Raw genomic sequence first — 20,483 nt, 5'->3', positions numbered from 1 at the left:
TAATTTGTTTCTGTTTTAGAGTTTTGCAGAAGAGTTCCTTGGGCGGTTTTAGAACTTTCTGTCTAGAATTTTTTATTAGTTTTGCTGGACTAAAAAGTGTTTGTCTAGTATAAATTAATGCTGAATTGTCCTCCTAGTTTCCTTTTTGCTGGAAGCCCTCTGAATGTCTGTTTTTCCTCAGGAAGTTCTCTGCCAACCTGTCTCTTTCCAGTTTGATATCTAGGAGAAGCCTCTGGTGAAACCAGGTAGCCTGTACTGCTTTTTGCATATTTGATTTTGGGAAATTGTGAGGGAAATAATGATCCAAATCATGCTTATTTATATCATATAACTGTCAAATTAGTTTAATAAAAGTTAGATATGAAAGAGAAGCTTTCAGAGTACAAATACAGAAATTTATCCTTTTTTTATTATTTTAGCCTACAGTTCATGGCTATTAAGATATGTACAGTTTTCTTCTAAGTGCTCTGTTGGTGTCCCCATTCAGAAGTCTAACTTTGTATTCAGAGATCTCCGAAAAGTAGTAACCTCTTCCTGAAATCACTCTGAAAAGAAAAAGAAAACTGCAGTTTTTGTTATTCTAGTGGAAAACAATAGGCATTAAAGTATCTCATTCTCATTTCTTCTTTTGTATATTCCAGATTATTTAATATTTTCCAACTACTTACATTGAGCTTGCTATAAATAGTTGTCCCTGGTGTTATATTTACCTCCATTTGTCCCTTTTCAAAATTGTTCTCAATGCATGGCATATTCTTTGCATTTCTATTATTCTTTGTCTTCCATTTATTTAAGGAAATGTTGCGTAACTGCTACAGAGGCTTTGCAGTTAAAAGCTGTAAACTTTTAAGCAAAAAATCAATCAATGTTTTCTGCTAAATTCTCGTTGAAAATATTCCTTTAATAGATGGAAGCTGGATTTAAGTAATGAGTCAAAGTATTTTCTTTATAAATATATATATTCTTTTCCATCTATGCTTTTTCTGCGCCAGAGCAGAGCTCCAGTCCTGCTTTCATTTGGGATATTATAGCTATTTTTGTGAATGAATCTCTCCTTAGATTCTTTTCTGGAGACTTGGGTCTCTATAGCTCTGTACTCCTGAGCCTGCTTGTGGTTGTCCTGTAATATCACTCCCTTAAGCTCCATAAATATTCAGGCAAACTGAAACACAATCTGGAAATAATGGTTTCGTCTTTGTAGTAATTTGTGACTGTGTGATTTAGTGAGTTTTTAGGTTCTTGTACCCACTTATGCAGTCTGTGCTGCTATGATGGACTCTAGAAGATTGCTTTTGAGATATTCTTTGCTCTGTGCAATCAGCTGCCTCTATTCCTGGCAGATGGAGCAGTCAGAAGGTTTCTGCCTTTCAAACCCTTATCATTTGTTTATCTCTCAGAGCTTTTGGGGGATTATATTAACATTTGGTTTATTCACTGCTTTTTAAAGGCAAATTTCAATGTTTCGATCATCTTTCCTCATTTGGCAGCCATCTTCTTGCCCTATGGTACTTCACTTTGGAAGTGGTTTGTATTATGAGTCTGTTTTCTTTGGCAAGAGAAGGACATGACACAGGTCCTAAAGCCATTGTCTGACTTCACATCCACCAAGGCAGTTACTGAGGTAGCATTTTTGTAATTTATAATCATAAATTACTACCTTTTCAAATTCTTACCTGAAGTCAAAATTGCATCACCATGTATATTCCACATTATTATCTAAGCATGATAATATTGTTTCCCTTAGCCCCACACTAAATATTTATATTAGATAAGGTTTTGCATTTGGGTTTTAAAAGAACAGAAATGCTGTCATCCCAGGGCTTGTTGTATTTTCAGAAATTATGCTGCATCTATAGAAAATTAATTATGAAGAACACAATGTGATAGTGGGTTATGCTTTGCAAAATGGGGATAATGGAATCCAAATTTAGAAAGTACTTTGAAATCTTTAGTACAAAGGCATGGTGCAACTGTGACAGAGTATTAATCTTTTATCCTTAAAGTTTTTCATGCCTGTGGATAACAGGATATACATAATATATCACTGTGTTTATCTGTTGTGATAAAAAATGTCAACATAATTTCATTAATCGAATTTTTTTAAGGAGCTTTGCAATGAAACAGTCTTCTGAGCTACTAAATTCATAACTGTATGACACAGATATTGATGATAACAGAAGCAGGCTAAAGCTGTGTGGTACAGTGACTCCTGTGCTTTAGTTAGTGGCTGAAGCCCGAGTTGCAGTTTGGTACAGGTCCTACCCCTAAGCAAAAGGCAATTAGTTTGTTGAATTCCCTAAGGTCTTATTCTGTGCTCAGTTCTCTTGCCATACTCCTTCATTATGTTTTTCGAGAATGACCTGTGTACGTGGTACTTATCAAGAAATCAATGTGTTTGTCATTTATAGAAAAGCATATATATGAATAAAAGAAGTCTTTTATGGTATTTCAGTTTGCCACAGCTGTGTTACAGTAGCCTTGTTACATTCCTTAATAGACGTTTTCTTATCTGACCTTATGTGCACAAGTATGTCAGATAAGGAATTAATATGAGGGGAAGTTAATGAGTGGGACTGAAGAATACAAGGACTTAAGTTCTGAATGACATTTTTTTTCTTCTGAGGAAACTAAATTCACTCAATCCAAAGTATCCAATAGAAACCTAAGTTGAAAGTTTGGGATTGAATTCTCACATAATCTAAATCTTTCCTTTAACATGAATAATTTTAGTCAGATGAGTACCTTTGCATTTGTGATTTGTTATACTCTTGATAGCAAGTTCATCATGTACTTTGGACACAGTACATAGTGTGCTTTCTTTGAGGAGATGGAAAAAAAACATATTTGGAATGAAAAATGATGGACTCTATGTCTTGTTGTACTATTCCAAAGCTTGGATCCTAGTCTAGGGAAGAAAATCGAATGTTTTGTCCTGCTTTGTGCTATTAAGTGTTTGTCCCAGCCAGGAAAGTAACAAATTCAGTGACACTTTTCCAAAACTGTCTCTCTTCGGTACAACATCTTCTTTGTACATTGTGTGTTTATATGACTGGTTTTTGACCTTCTGCCATTTCTTATCACTCCCCAAACTGCCTTTCCTGAGATACATTGTGATTTTTTGCATATTTGCATGTATAAAACACGTTTTTGTTTCCAAGACCATGACTTAAAGTTTTTTGTAAGAGCAACTTTAGCATGCCATTCTTAAAGCAATCATACAGTATAAACCAGTTATTTCCTAATTCTTGGCTCCACAGCAGTGTAAATTGCTTTCAATAATACAAGATTGCTGTTAGTTATGAGGCTAAGGTTCTGTGATTCCCAGTACTTCCTCCATATCTAATCCTTCATTATATTAATTAATTTCATAATTTCATAACCTAAAGCTAGCATTTCTTACTTGCATGACCACTTGTTTTGTTTTATATTCATTTACTCTAACATTCAGATTCAGACAGGCTAGATGTTATAAGACTGACATGGAATTTCCTTGGTGTCACGTACAACTAGTTTGCCTGTAAACACAATTTATTGGCATGTAAAGGTTCTGTCCATCTGATGTGTAAGTTTAGGGTTAAATTTGGGGTTTTAAATGAGAACTTTTTAAATGTGGCAATATGATGTCTTTTTTATTCCCAACAATGTAGCTGAAAGATTTTAATTCACCCATATAAAGATCATATAGAAATCGTAGTTAGATTAGAGTCTACCTCATCAGCCATGATGAAAAGAAGGTAATACAAAAAGTCCCAACTCTTTGTACAGATAACAGTGTTTGGGATAGAAAGACTTTGTTAAAGCTAAGTGAACAAAGGAAAAAGAGGGGCAATTCACTCATATATTCACAGCATTTAAGACTGGTAAGGGCTCACTGCATTATTTAATTTGACATCTTTTATATCACAGGTCATTACTTTTCATCCAGTTACTATTTTATTAAGCCCTGCAACTTTTTCCTTTAAGTTTAAATGCTATTTGTCTGAAGTGTCTCTCCCAGAAGGAAATAAAATCAGATTTGAAAACATCAGGAGATGAAGAATTGACTGCTTCCCTTGGTTTATAGGACACAGGTTTATAGGAGCACCAGTGATCCAGTAGTGTAATTGAGCAGTAACCATCTTCTGTACTTAAAAGATATGGCTACTTTTCCATTTGAATTTACTTGTTTCAATTCCTACCACTAGCTCTTGATATGCCTTTTCATTACTTGTTCAAAGACCCCTTTTGCACTTAGTCATTCTCTTCCTGAGAAGATGCTTATATCCTTTAATTAAAAACCTCTAGGTTTTCTTTTTGAAAGGCTAAATATATCATCCTCTTTGTGGCTGCCACTGAAACTATTCTTGAGGATCTACTTAGTGTCAGGATTGATCTCACCAGTGCTGTTCCTACCAACCTCTTTTTTACTTGGCCTTCCCAATTCATTCACTATTCTAGTTTATTTCAATATTGCAATGAAATTCCATATTTACTTACTTGTGCACTGCCACTCTTGTACTTTCCTCAAAGATTGTTCCCCATTTGCAGGTACTGTGTGTGTCACTTCTGCCCTTAATTGGTAATTTTACATATGACTGTTTTTAATACATTCTTGATTGAATGGCCCAGCACAGCAAGTAATTGCTTTGTAAGACCATCCTATCAGCTTTCTCATCTGAGTTATCCTCAATTTTATAAGTTGAAACTTTCTTTAAAATTGCTGATGAAAGACTTTTAAAGCAACAGGGTTTGTACCAGTCCCTGCAGAGGACAGATAAAAATGCTGACATTCAATGCTTGTTCCCTTCAGACAATTTTTTTTAGAACTGTCATTTAGACAATTCTTAATCCATTTAACATCTGCACTATTGATACTGTATAGTGTTAATTTTTTAATCAGACTGTCATGAAGTAATAAGTCAAATGCATTAATAAAGTCTAAGTCAGTTGCTATTACATCCTGCATTTATTAAAACTAGACTTGCAATTTCATGAGAGAATGAAATCGAGTTTGGCTGACAAGACCTATGTTCCATAGAACCATGTTGATGGGCATTAACTATATGTCTATCTTCAACATTTTTCTTCAGCTAAATGCCACGGAAGATATTCTGCTGTATTGTTGAGGGGCAGTGTCAGACTAATCCTTTAGATGATGGGGTTCATCCAGTTCAGTGATCTCTTCTGAGATCCCATAGAATCATAGAATAGTTAGGGTTGGAAAGGACCTTAAGATCATCAAATTCCAACCCCCCCTGCCATGAGCAGGGACACCTCACACTCGACCATGTTGCCCAAGGCTCTGCTCAGCCTGGCCTTGAACACTGCCAGGGATGGAGCATTCACCACCTCTGTGGGCAACCTTTTCCAGTGCCTCACCACAATCACAGTAAAGAACTTTATCCTTACATCTAACCGTAACTTCCCCTGTGTAAGTTTAGATCCATTCCGCCTTGTCCCAACTAAACCTGTCTCCCTAGTGTGCAGGGAGATACAAATGGTAAAGAAGCTTTCCACTGACATCTGCAAGAAATCACAAAGTTTGGGTTGTTTTTTTTTTTTTAAGCTGAGATTCCTTTTGAGTGAAATTAAATCAGAATATACTGTCTAGTAGCACACTTAATGCAGTCTACAGGACCAGACCAGGGCAAGTCTGAAGTGATCCCTCTTGAAGTGCTTCCATTATGGACATTCAACCTATAGAAGGCATAACCTATAAGGACAGTGAATAAAATAGTAAAGTTTTGCCGTTTCCTTTTGTCCTATAGGCTGTATAATTAGTTTTATTTTTCCTTTTATGGATTCTTCAATGTACATGTATTTTAAAAATAAGAACAGAGAAAATGTCATTAATAGAGGTCTTGCTTTCAGATATTCTGTTCAGTGTCTAATTCTCAAAACCAATTTACTGCTAAAGAATACATAGGATTTTAGCAAACACAAATAAGAACTTTTTACAGCTATACTTTATAAATTTTAAATACTTGCAAATAAGAAACAAGTTCATTTAGTAGTTTCATTTTGAGGATTTTTAGGAAAAAAGCAATATTCTTTGTTCAAACTGACGATCTTTATTTTAAATTCATTCAACTAGTTTTACTGAAAAAGACAACTGAATATCTGTGAAAAAAATACCAATAGCAGCATTTTGACAGGCTAGAAAATTAAGTGATTCGAACAGTCACCAGAAATGCATTTTATAGCAGTTCATTGTTCAGTCAGCAAAATTTCTTATCTTTTTAAGTTTTCATTTGCTGTGTAATTAATCTGCCCTCTTCTAAAATAAGTAAATGAAATAGAAGAACATTCTCTCTTCAGATGTATGCACCATGTTGTAGATGCTGTGTATGCTATTTTCTGTAGGTGCTAGAAGAGACATGGTTTCCTGTGGTCCAGGCAGAAGTTTCTGCCTTCCAGGCAGAAATTTCTAGAATTTAGGGAAAATTTTACTCCGATTAACAGCTACAGGATTGGCTGGACCATTGGTGGTGAGGCACTGGAATGGGTTGCCCAGGGAGGTTGTGAGTGCTCCATCCCTGGCAGTGTTCAAGGCCAGGTTGGATGAGGCCTTGGGTGACATGGTTTAGTGTGAGGTGTCCCTGCCCATGGCAGGGGGGTTGGAACTAGATGATCTTAAGGTCCTTTCCAACCCTAACCTTTCTGTGATTCTATGATTCTATAGTGATAAATTGACTTCTTGCTGTATAAGATAGACATACTTTAATACGACTGTATAAAAGAGCATGAATCACACTGAGCAAGTAAAGCATTGTATTTTGTAAAGCATAAATTCACAGTGGATAATAAACCAAATATTATCTCCTATTTCAATGCTAACAAAGTCATTAAAGTTATTTGAAATAGAAAGAAGAAAGTAAAAAAATAGTAGCCACATGTTAGTGCCTTTGTGTACGTGATATATTTTACAGTCTCTTCCAAACAGTGGGAAAATCACCCTGAAAAACTGAAAAGTGGTCAGGAAACCATGAGCTGCCAAAGGTGAATGTGTAAAGATGGGTTGATGACTGTCTCCCCAAGCAGAGCTAAAAGAGTCTCAGAAGAAGCAAGTAGGAGCCAAGTTCAGATAAAGGCAGTTGATTCTTCATGTATGGTGTAGTAGATGTATCACATACTCTTTTTCAGCCTTTCCCTGGGCATCTGCTTATGGTCTTGGCCAGGGAGAGGCTGAATATCTGAGTTAATACTTGCTTATGTTCCCAAAAAGGAAAAAAAAACTGTGTCCAACAGTGTCATTTATTAGAAATATTAGAAATTCATTTGAAAAATTCAGGGAAAAAAAAGAGATGACTTCCTAGCAGTCTTTGTACAGAATGATCTTCAAATAAATAAGCTTAGTTAATAAACAAAATATCTGTTGACTTTGTTTTTCTTCTTTACTTTTTTTAGAAGTGAGAGGTATTGACCTCTTGATGAAGTTTCCTTGACTTCTGGTGGATTTTCAGTCTGTTGGGTTCTTTTGCGTCAAGAGCTGTTAGTTAAGTAAAAAATATGGGCCTGCTCCAGTGAAATTCTCTCATCTGTGATAAGGCAGGAAGGAAAATAAAACTGTCATAATGGACCCATCTTAAAAATCTGTTGCTCTGTGATTATTTCCACTTTTCATCCCCATTACTTTCAAGGAAAAAGTAAGAGTTGAGGAGATCCCCAAAGCATGGGCTCTCAGCGTGTTAGTGTTGAACCCCTTTATTTCACACACTGCTATTTTAGGAAGAAGCTGGAAATTTTATTAGGGATAACTACAACGTAAAAGACTTCCCAGGCTAGTCTGGAGAAATGGATGCTCAAAAGGCCTACTACTTTTCCATGTAATGCTTTGCATGTTCACTAGGGCCTAGGCTTTAGCTAGCACAGATTGTTGTAGCTCGAAAATCAGTAAGCTCTGAAATGAGCATCAGCTGAAGATCTACCGCCTGTTTCTTTACATTACCTTTAGACTTTTACTGGATTTAGGACCTTTATTTCAGTGGGTAAAGAGAAGCAAGTCCTTTTTTATTGAAGAAGTGGGGCAGGAGGGAATAGTTTTGGCAATTCAAAAAAGCAAGGTTGCTGCTTGAACTTTAAAACTCAATTCACCCAGGGCTGGACCAGCTGGAGATGAAGACCACATGTCATGTAACAGCACTGTAGCTGCTGGGTGTTCATTCACTGGTGAGGTGCTCTCACGCCAGCCCTTTGAAGTTGTTCCACTTTGTCGGAAATAATTAAATGCTTACTGAATACAGCAAGTTAAAAAGAATGAGTTCGCTTCTATAATGCGTTGGTTTGGGCACTCACCTGGGAGATGATTAAGAAGGTGAAAATCTAAACACTATTAGGAAGAAAAAAATTGAAAAAGAGCACTGAGGTGTCACTCAGATGTCTTTTTCTGTTACTTTTTACAGAAACATTTTTGCCAGAGTTTGAATCCCCACTGAAAGAGCTCACTGTAGCTAATCCTCTGAGACTGGCTGTGTTTTCTAAGTGGGAAATGGATACAGGATAAACAGACAGTCTGCTGTTGGCACACAGCCCTCTCTGCCATGGTGTAATAAAGTCTTATCATCTGCAGCAAGGTTCTTCAATGGCTAAGCTCCTTCTAAAGCTGAAGGAGAACTGAGCACCATAACTGGAAATCCGATAATGGCACCTATAAATAAAGGATTTCTATTTGCACAGCTAACAGCAAATGAAATTATTTTTAGTGATTAAATAAATTATTTAAAAATACATGGTTCAAACATTAAGCTTTTTTGAGGAGAAGACTTCTAGAAATGTTCATACTTGTTAAAACTTTTGGAACTTTTGGGAGCATGCTTTCGCTGTGGAATATTAAATATCAGCTAATTAAAAGCAATAGGAGAACTGAGGACACCATGACTCTGACTTAATATAAATGGACCTTTCATGAGAAATTTTGAAGAAGGCACTAAGGTGAAGAGCTGAGTGTCACTGAAAGAATAGCATCTATCACTGACCATTTAAAATTGTTTCAGCTGTTCAGTGTTAGCCTGTTAAATTTCTTGGTAAAAGACATACAGTTTTTTAGAACAAGGGGGTTTATTGTTTTTCTTTGATTACTGCCTCTCCATTTTAAGAAATCCTACAAAAAAGATTTGATTAGAAATATTTCAATGATTTTTATTTTGTTTTTTACAATATAGAGAAATGGTTAGCTTTCAGCGCTTTTCTGTCAGCACTGTAGTGTACCAAATATATGAAATCCAAGCTGAAACGTAATTATTCTGTTTTCATAGTCAAACTTAAGCCTAACAAAAAAAGTGAAATGAGAAGACCATAGAGCCACAGAATGGAACTTAAAGCTCATCCAGTTCCAACCCCCTGCCATGGGCAAGAACACCTTCCACTAGAGCAGGTTGCTCCAAGCCCCATCCAACCTGGCCTTGAACAGTGCCAGGGATGGGGCAGCCACAGCTTCTCTGGACAACCTATGCCTGAGCCCCACCACCCCCACAGGGAAGAATTTATTCCTTATATCTAATTTAAAAATCAACAGGGAGAACCCAATTTAAGTTCCGTTTTGCCACTTTGGCTGCAGCTGACTCATATTCAGCACCAATGAGCTGTTCATTTCCACATGCTACTAAAGGTAACATTCTGGTATCTTTTGAATCCTGGTGGGGCATGTTGCACCTATAGAGAGTTTGTTCTTTTTCTTTTGCTGTTGCCATTTTCTCACTGTGCTGCTTCTAGGAAATGTGGTTATTCTGTTCCTCACAGAGTCTTTTATCTGTCTGTTCGCTCATGTGTACCCAGCTAATTGGTATAGTTTCCATGAAATTGTCAGCAAGTAGTAGGTATGCTCACCACAAATGACTAAGATCGTTCTTAGTAGAAATGGCCACACCATATTCTGAAAAAAAATCCACTGGATTGTGGGAAGGCTTTGGGAAAATTAGAGGTGAATCTGATGGGACCAGTAGCATTACCTCCTTGCTTTTCCTTGAGGATGAATATTGATTTTAAATATGCTCTAGGTTCTAACAGTCTGTTAGCCACACATCTGAGGATTTTTTCTCAAGGTCAGGCTATAGTTCTCAAAATGGCACCATTATTTCCTTTTTCAGTGGAAAAGAAGAAAGCTGATTCTTTGAACTTATGAATTAGTCAGAGCAGACAGTGTTGACAAGATGTAATTGCTGCTTCAATTGAGAGGAAGGGTAATGCCTCTGTTGTTTTGAAGTTCTTTAAGAAACTCTCTTGTGATCTAAAGCTAGTCATCTTAGACAAGCAATTTGCTCCTGAGTGATAAGAACCTTTCGTAAGCTTTGCATTGGCTTACAAAAAACACCCCAGCCCAAAACCAGAAAACAAAAAAAGGAATTAAAGTCAGAAGCCACTCCTTAATCTCTTTTCAGTTATACAGTGTAGGCTTGCGGGAGTGGGACTTCTGTCCAGTTGCTCTCCTTTAGATCAAGCAACAGGAAAAGTCCCTACTTGAACTTAAGCTAAGGCTAAAAACCATTATTTTCACTGATAGTCCATATTAAGCTGTGAAATCTGGAATAAATTCCATCCCTGACCTAAGCTGGCTATCACTGCATGCCATAATATAGAAAGATCATTTCACTGTTTCATTAAGCCAATTATCTCTGACTTACATTCTACTAAATGTATGATCCGTTTCTGCCAACATACCATCCAAATTTGACTGCAGGTAATGAGTTGCTTCCATGGACTTCGGTAGGCGTGGTGCATGTAAAAGAGGAATTGGGCCATGATTTGCCTGTGGAGTTCCCTGGTGGACAGGATGACATGGCTTTAGCTGCAGGTTACATGAAACCTGTATATTTTTTGTCTTTTAATCTCAGACAGCGTATCTATGCTGTATTGTGAAGAACTTCAGATATGAACGAATTTGATTTTATCAAGATTTTTATTACAGATATCCCAGATGTGTTGCCTTTTACTCCTCTGCATTACAGACTAAGTTTAATCCCAGTCTTTCAAATCCCTTTTAATAGCTAGCCCACCCCTCTGTGCCTTATTTAGGTTTTCTTCATTTCAGGTGCCCCATTAACTAATGCTGTCATAGTTTTCCCTGTTAAGTTTCTTTAATGTAATTTAGCATCCTTTTTATTTCTTTGTACTTTTTTTTTTTTAATTAAGATTTGTCTCAGTACTGAATTGCTGTTTCTGCTGAACACTTCTCAAGTTACTCATAGATTTTTCTTGCTTGGTGACAGCTAATTCAGAACCCATCAGTGGCTGGATTCATCTGGTTGTTGCACTGCATGAAATTAAACTGTTCTATTGAAGTCAGTTGGGTAAATCTGAAGTTTATGCTGGCATAAATGAAATAAAATACTGGCCTCGTGTGATAAAGAAGCTTATTATGTCCTCACCAAAAGCCAGATCTGGCTGTGCAGTTTGCTTTTTTAGTTATTTACTTAGTTTGATGTAACTGAAGAATGGGGTAAGTTTCATGCATATATTATGACAATAAATACGCCTACATATATAAATTGTGAAAGACATAATATATCACTATTTATAAGATTTTAAATATAAAATCCTTATGTAGCACTCAGTGTGATGGACTTTCACCCTGAGATGTCTGAGAACTCAGCAATCTATTAGTTACAACTGAAGTGAATTGTTTGGCTTGATCCTTCATATTTTGTGAAGCTGGATCTTTCAACAATATTGTGAGTGATTAGGCACATAAGGAATGAAAAAGCCATACCCATGATGTAACTAGAAAACTGGAATAATATGTTTTAACGTGCTGCAACACCTGTCAATATTCCACAAATTTCATCTGCTGCCATAAAGTTCAGTCAGGCTCTCTTTGACTCTTTTTGAAGCCCACTAGCGTCAGTGGTTTGGATGGTGTGAAATAGTTTGAAATTGTTTGTGTGATCTTGTGTAAACACACCCTTGAAATTTGTTTTTATAATAAATTATTTTATCCATATCTTACCTGATGGAAATGAATCCTGGGTTTATACTGTCAGGACAGCTTAGACACATAAGTTTTCACATTTCAGTGTTGTAATTAGAATATTTTAAATTATTTTTCTAGTGGTCAGTTACAAATATTTAAGAACTACTTTTGGTTTGTTTTTTTTTCTTCTTTCTGTAAGCTGACAAACTACTGTAGTGACATCACTCTAATATCTTATTTCCTCTCTGAATGATTTATGTCATGCTGGCCTTGTCCAAACTAGCAAAGATCTTAGAGCTAACAAGTATATAAAATATTGTATAAAAAGGCTTTTAAGTGTAAATGATGGTAAATCAAAACACCTTTAGGAAAAAAAAAAAAAAGGAAAAACAAAGGATTGTGCTTTGAATCTCAGATATAAAAAACCAGACACGCACTAGCTAATTCTCACTAGTAACACCTGATTTTATTTTGTCTTTAAAGGTAAAACCGGCCACGCAGAGATTGTACGAGTAGTGTATCAGCCAGAAAACATCAGCTTTGAGGAATTGCTCAAGGTCTTCTGGGAGAATCATGACCCGACACAAGGTAGAGTGATGAGTGAGCCAGTATTTAATTATCTTACTAATTACAGCTGGGATAATTAGTGTTTGAGCTGCATGGAAGAGATGAACCTTGAAATCACACTGGAGCTCAAGAATATGATTGCAGACATTTATTGACAGAGAAAGAGAGGGAGAGAGAGAATGAGAGTACAGAAATGCACAATACCCCTCCTCCTTTACAGCTGTCTGTGCTGGGAAAATTCCCACAGAGAGGCACAGTAGACAATAGATTTTTTTTTTTCAACTTTGATTATGACAATTTGTTCTGTAATGCTCTCTTTTGTCTCTTCTAAATTAAAGCATATTTCTTTGCAGCTTCAGAGCTGGCCATTTTATTTGTGCAGAGGACCTTTAATCCTTCATAAAAAAAAATTGTTTTTTATATTTTTCAATGGCAGTGAATATCATTTATGATTAGAAAAAGGGAACAAAATGAGGTAAGAGATGGAGTGTAGAGGCACCACCAAAGCATTCTAGTTATTTGCTTTATTCAAACCTTTTGATTTAATTTATCTTTCTTGGAAGAGGCTTCATGATGACATTACACACATCTGTGCAAAAATAAATGGGAAACTGTGTTGAGAAAACATTTTACATGTTTGTATAGTTTCAGTAAACATCATCCTTTCTACCATTTCCCAGAAACACTACACTCAGTAACTCATTTCAGTATTTTAACAGCTATCATAATTATGCCACTTGTTACTACATCTGGATACAAAAAAAAAAAAAAAAATGCAGATAATACCTTCGAAATGTGATAACATCCTTGGAAACAGTAACTCTGAGAAAGTGGTTATTGTGGATATGTGTCTTCCAGTGAGCCCAGAGCACAATGCGAAGACAAAGCTAGCTGTTGTGACTCCTGCCTGTATGAAAAGGGAAGCCTTAGTCAGGAGTTTGAAGCTATTTTCTCTATGCAGTCAGTAAAATCAGAACATTTTGTGCAGTTTCTGTGTTGACATACCAGTAATTACACTGAAATATTGCTGGGGATTTGAGGAAGGGACACAAAAAGGACATAGAGCCTAGAAAACTGGCCTGATGTTCTGAATAAACACGTTCAACTAGTTGAAGAGAAAAAAAAATTGATAAAGTAATCTTTACAGGCGCATATGAGAGGAGCAGATACCTTGTAGTGAGGTTGACAACCCAATGACTGGTAAAGCCGTAAAAAATTCCCATAGCTGAAAGCTGAAGTTTGAGAAGTTCTACCTTAGAATAAAATAGTTTTACAGCTCTTAGTGAATTAAACATTGGTGTCTTTTTCCAGCACTATCCTTTTGAATCATAAGAAAAAATTATGTATCCATGTGTCATGTGGTGGCCTGTATTGTTGATTTATGAACCTCCCTTTTCAACTTCTTCCTTTATGGTTGTGTTCAGAGTAAGTTACACCATTCTTGAAATACTTGCAGCTCTGAATTAAGGCAATGACCATCTTCAAATTATGCTTCAGGGCCTTTGTGGCTTACTTGTAAGGGTCAGGAAGGAGATTTTCTCCCTATCCTACCAGTAGTTGGGTTTAGGTCTTTTTTTAATTAATTTTTCTTCGGATTGTCAGAGACTAGCCACCACCAGAGGCTGGCTTCTTTGTAATGGGCTGGTTTTTTGATATAGCAGAGAATCCTATGTTGGGATAATTGGTTTGTGTGTCTTATTCACATGTTCAGCAGATCCCAAGTGCTAGAGCTGGGAACTAATAAGCGGAACTATAGGATTCTTTGCCTTCCAAAGCAGTATGAGGAATGGATTTCTGTTGAAATAATCTGGGCAACTACCACCTAATGAGTCATCTGCCATGTCTGCAGTTTTGGCTTTGAGAGTGTATAGTTGGACTTTCCCTGTGGCACACATGAAATAGGATCAGTCTCTAAAGGACTTCAGTGCTTAAGGCTGACTGAAGCTCATATGCTGGACCCAATGTGGATGAAGTGTAGCAGTTGTGATAACAGATCAGATCAGATGAAGTTATCATTACTTCTGGCTTTAAAACAAAGTAAAATGATGACATTATGTCTTCATATTCCTCTTGCATTCTCATGTAGCTGAGGTTCAAAATAGTTCCAGTCTGTGCTTTCAGAAGAAGGTTGGATGCTGGCAGATGTATGATTCACTCTTTGATTTCTGACAACTGGGGAAACATCACCTAATTAGCCCGGGCACAGAGCCACACTAATGTGGTGATATTCCTTTTGGGATGTGAGCTAATATCTCTGTATGACACTGAACTGTGTAGATACCCAAGTCATTCACAACTGTCTCAGGCATCTGTGTGGCACTGTAGTGCTTGGTGTGAACGTATGTAAGCCTTTATCTAAGCTTGGTTCAGTAGAATTTCCAAATGGTTCTTCTGTAATAATTTGCAAATTGTGAGTACATAACTATCCACAGAGCAGACGGCACTTTTCTCTGAAGACTTTACATATCCAAAACTTGGGACGGGTTGCTTTACCAATGTATTTTTATGGTTCTTTAATGCTAATATCTGTTTGAGAACTTCGCAAAGCTCATTTTTGCAAAGCTCTACCACCTTTCTTGCTTGAGGAAAACCTAAACCACAAGGTCCCAATTTCAAGTTGTTTTGTAAGATGGGGATGTTATGCTTATGTACCCTTTCAGGTTTGAGCAGTAGAAGATCTTTAAGGTGGAATTGTTTCTTTGCCTTGGTTTGTGTCTACTCCCTGTCTTCAACTTGCTACGGGAAATGTGGTTTTATGTATAGATACAAAAAGTGAGAGTTATTTCTCTCACTTATGGTATTTTTCTCCTTTCCTGAGGTTCATTGATGTACACGCAGTAAATCTTATTTAGCCAGCCTTACGGTAATGCAGGACTCAATCTGTCAAAGAGAAGTTTTTTTACTAAGCAGATAAATTATTTGGCACACTCTTTGGATAAGTCTAGCATAGGCAGAGAATGTTGGACTTCTTGAGTATAGTGCTCACTCAAAAGTCTGAAAGCTTTGTCTGTGGCACTATCTTACCTTTTCTCTAGAAGCTGAGTTAATGTCATTTAAGCCTTCCTATCCCCAACAGCAATTATGGACTTGTCTAATTGTTCTGATGTTGTTAAACATCAAATATGTACATTCTATTGCAGTTAAAGACCTTTCAAATGTCAATCTAAATGGTACAGAGTTGCTTAAGTGTACAAACTGGAAGTCCTATATATTGATATTCAAAAGCTCCTGCTTTCTGAACAGTTGGCCTCCTGCCTTCAAGATGAGACTGTCATCTCACTGGGATTCGAATTTTCTCTTGATGGCAGCCTGGTTCTTGTTTCATGAAGCTCTTGAGTCTGAGTATTATACAGAAGTCTATTGAAAAACAAGAACCTTTGATCAAGTCAAACAATCTATGAGTTGAAGGAGATTCTCTCAGATGAGCATCTCATAAGTGTAAGGCCGTGATAAAGTGCTCCTTGACTATTAATTTAGGCTTTATTTTATAATTCGTTACATTTGGTATACGGAAAAAGCAACAAACAAACCCCCCAACTTCTGCCAAGTGACATATGGTTGTCATCCCTGTTCAGCCTATAATGCACAGATGAGCATTCCTTCTCTCCTGGGAATGATCTTGTCTATATGAGGATTGGTATGTATAGCTCTATAAGTGCTTCAAGTGTTTGCTTCTTTGACATTGATACAGAAAAGAAAATGAATGTGAAAATACCAAAAATGCTGAAAATACTGAGAAAGAATCATATGGCTGTTCACTTTGTAGATAATCTTGTTTTTCTAAAGTTTATAAAGATTTAGAGATTACGTATTGCCTTGTTTTTTGCACTAAAGAGGTCATCCTCAGCCCCTTCCAGATTTTTAATATATATACACCTTAAAATTGCACTCCAGCAGTGGTTCTGTTGGCATCTCCATGTTGTCTGTATAGAGGGATGTGGATTTTCAGACCTCCAGTTTGTCTGTATTGTGCCTCAACCAGTAGTTCCATGATTGCTATAAGCTAATTTTTGAGTTGACTGTTAGGGAAAAGGGCAATTTTCTTCTCTTTCCCTGACCTGTCTGCAGGATACAACCTCTTTCTTTGTGTTGACATTGTCAGTCACAAAGTTCTCTGATCAAGCTGAAAATTAACCCTGCATGAATTGAAGTGAAATGTAATTTTCAGCCAGGACTTCAGCTGCCAGGAGCATGACTGCTGGTGGGACCACCCTTCTGGCATTAGCACTGTCCTATAGTGTGTGAGCCAACTGCAAAACCCAACTGTGCTTATGGTCAGGGAGGAAGATGGCATATTTTAACTGATCAGAAAGTCTGGCCACTCTTTGTGCGGTGTCAGAAACTATTTCTCCAGCCCTTTGGAAAAATCTATCTGATATCAGAGGAGTTTGTTTGTCATTGTGCAAATGTGACTCTTGTAAAGCATATTACTGTTCATAATTCCCTTGACCCTGTGTGTGTTTGTCCTACTTGTTTGTCAGAGATTTCAGTCCAGTCCAAAGGGCTCCTTGTTGCTTTCAATGACTGTACAGGAGAAGAGCAGAAGACAAACCAAAACCTATTTATTTCTCCTTAGAACATGTTTGGGGCAAATGAAAATTCTACTTGTCTCCTTTAGATCTTTTCTCTCTTGAACACAATCCAAAACGGGTTCTTGCTTTGATAGTTCTGCTCCCCATATTTTTCAAGAGTACCTGATCCTTCCAAGCCCACAAGAAATAACTTAGGTACAACTACCATTCTCTGGAGTGGGCCCCTCATGTACACAAATCCCATCCTTTTTCATTGCTGCTTCTGGCTTTCTGTTTGGGATTTTGCTTAACTGGGAGGAACTGAGAGGAAGCCAGGCCTCCACAGTTCTGGCTGCCTTCTGATAATGGGGTGGAAGGGTGAAGGCACCGATGGCCATTGCTGCCCAGGAACTTATGGAAATTTTCTTCTAGCCTTATTGATTCTTTGAGTGCAAATTTACAAAGAACCTATGTTGCTGGTAAGTAATCTCATTCCTCCCTTCTGTCATGAAGAAGTCCTTATCTTGCCTGTGTTTGTGCAGGAAATGTAAGCAGAACTGATATTTTTCCAGCAGTTGAGGACCATCTGTACTACAACAAACTCATCACCTGCCAGATTCATTCAGAATGTCTCTTAGTCCATATGTCTTGTGTATCCACGGTAAAGAAGATATGTATGAGCCATTTCTCCTCCCTGTGACCTTCCAAACAGTTTGACATTTAGCCTTAGTGCTGATACATGAATTCTCCAGATTAATATCTGTTTTTCATTGTGCTGACCCATTTTAGTTACAGAGGGTATATTTATTTCTCAACAGTTTTGAAGGACTGTACTTTTTTTAGGCATTGCATATGGAATCTATCATCTGCAAATAATTAAAATCAGACACTAGAAATGACATTGTATTGCTAATGAGCAGATGTGTCTACTTATACCAGTGGAGGAACAGCTGTACACATAAAAAACTTTAAAGCGACCCTAAACCAGCATTATGTATTCTGTACAGGCTTGTAATTTCGTTGAAAGTTTAAAGGGAAAAAAGTAATCTCTTAATGTAAGATAGAACCATTGTTTGATTTTTTTCTTTACATTTCTGTAACTCTCTTCCCTTTATAATTTGAATGAAATTTGCAAGTTTCAGATTAAAGCACAGAACACCTTTGTCTTGTATTTCAAATGTTATTAAGAGTCCCAATGGTTTCAGCATTATTACAAGGTGTAACAAAACAGTAGAAATACAAAATCTATTGTCACCAGACATATTAAATATATTCAAAATAAAATTACCAACCCCTTAGGGAGCCATTCTTGGTCCAATACTCTTCAATATTTTCATTAATGACTTGGAGGATATAGTGGAGAGGATGCTAATTAAATCTGTGGTAAAGATATTGCTAGGAGGCTCTTGGAGGAAACGAATAAAACACAGCTCTGTGTTGATAAATTAAAAAAGCCGTGGAAATCGATATGCTGAGACACAATAAAGATAAATGTATTCATGTAGGACTGAATAATCAACAGTAGAACTATGATCCGAGTTGCTTGATAGGAGACTGTATTCTGTTGCCTTCAGGTTCTGATTCCTGCTATTTCCAATGAAATATCAATGGTGGCACATAGCTGACTGATGTTGGCCCATCCCACCAACAACCAGTTTAGTGGTCCCTTGCCCATCATCACCTCATCAATACCTGCAGTCTGCACTTCTTGCAAAGTGGCAAAGATGGTCTTTACCAGTGATGCTTAACCAGTATTGCGCTTTGAGAATGCAACTTCATTTCTTTCATGATGTTCAATGCTTAATGTTATGTTGTTCCTATTCTTTATCCTTTCTCTAGAAGTAAATATGCATTAAAAATAAATACATATTGTTAGGCTGCTTTGCATCCCCAGGAATTTAGCTGTCATGACCTAATTAATTAGGTCTCTATTATTAGAGACCTTCTATTAGACTCTTCTTAACCATATAAATTAGACTTTTTCTGACCTATATTTCTAGTTTAGGAGATGTTGTTTTTCCATATCACAGTGAGAAGCTGAGATTTGACTCTGCAGCTTTTTTAACGAAGGGGATTATTAGCTGGTGCAATGGTTGCTGAGATGGCTGAATAGTTTGCATTATGAACTGAGTGGTGCTGAATCAATTCTGGCTCAAGGGCAAAAGTCCTTCTAGGCTCTGATTTCTTCTTATCTTTAAACTACTTTCAGCCTATTTATTTTATAATGATGTGTTAAACAGTTCCCCAGAACTACCTAAAATTAACTTTATCTTTCAGTATTGTTGCAGTCAGTAATAAAATGGCTCCTTGAAGATGAAAAAAGTCGTGGCATCAATCTTTTCTGCCGCTGTAGATGACACTGTGACTCTTGCACTGTGGGAAACATGAACCCACCACTCGCCTGAAGGGAGGGTAGATTTAGACTAAATGTAAGGAAGAAGTTGTTTATGATGAGGGTGGTGAGGCACTGGTACAGGTTGCCCAAAGAGGTGGTAGATACCCCGTCACTGGAAACATTAAAAGTCAGCTTGACGGGGCTTTGAGCAGCCTGATGTAGTTGAAGTTGTCCTTGGTCATGGCAGGGAGGGTGGACTAGATAAGCTTTAAATTCTCCTCCAATCCAAACCATTCTGTGACTCTATGATTCCTTTTGTTTATAACACCTGTAAGAACAACTTTGGAAAATGTTTTTATTCTATTACAGCCTTCCTCAGGATAATTTCTGGATTTTCGTAATTATAGCATAGATACGTTTGTAACAGCAGAGGAAGAGGAGGGATGAGGGAGGGAGTCTTCATTTTAATTCATTTTTTTCATTTTAATTCATTTAATTCAGGTTTGTTGATTTGTAAAAAAGGAAAATTTTGACTTCTCAACGCTTAGAACTGTCTTCAGCAGCTTTCAAATATCCCTGAAGTCAATAGGTATGTAGAGTGAATAACCACATCTAGATTTTCATTACGTTTATAGAATTAGAAAAGAGCAATCTTAGAAGGTCTTTTTCTGCAGAATTTTTTGATGGACTGTTCCTAATTTTTATACAAGGAAAGCAATAGACAAAGTCAAGCCGAAGTAATTCAAACCATTCTTTTCTTCTTTAAATAACCCACTAGTGAATTTCCTTGTACTTTGGTCTAGAAATCTGAGGCGCTGAAGCATGGCATCATTAATCATAGTTTATGGTGATTATTAGTCGGCTTTTAATCTTTGTTTTCATGTATAATTAGGTACAAGAGGTCAAAGCTGACTCTCTTCTAAACAACAATATTTTCAGTGAATGACTGTTTTTCTCTGCCTGTAATTTTCTCTTGCTTATTTATAAGAACAGACTTGTCTGTGTTTTGAGAGAGCAGTGGCCTATGAGCTTATCTGCTGATAAAAGTGAATGACACCACCATTATTTTTGTTATCACTAATTATTTTTATTACTATTGCAGTAACACCTGGTGGTTCATAGTAGGTTTAGATTCATGGTGCTAACACATGCCTAAATTTAGGCAAGACACTAGTGAGAAACAGAG

General features: G+C 36.9%; 1 protein-coding gene across 1 annotated transcript in view; it reads left to right on the top strand.

Annotated features, from left to right (window-relative positions):
• MSRA (methionine sulfoxide reductase A) overlaps positions 1–20,483 on the top strand; it is a gene marked incomplete at its 5' end in the record, with an annotated part of 293,726 nt that overhangs the window by 171,182 nt on the left and 102,061 nt on the right. Inside the window, one exon of the mRNA XM_080614754.1 lies at positions 12,368–12,472. Within this exon, the coding sequence (XP_080470880.1) occupies positions 12,368–12,472 (105 nt within the window). The remainder of the gene's footprint in view (positions 1–12,367; positions 12,473–20,483) is intronic.

Source organism: Psittacula echo (assembly GCF_963264785.1).
Source record: "Psittacula echo genome assembly, chromosome: 4".
NCBI lineage: Eukaryota > Metazoa > Chordata > Aves > Psittaciformes > Psittacidae > Psittacula > Psittacula echo.
Note: the sequence above shows the minus strand (reverse complement) of the source record. Positions and strands in the feature narration are given on the sequence as shown.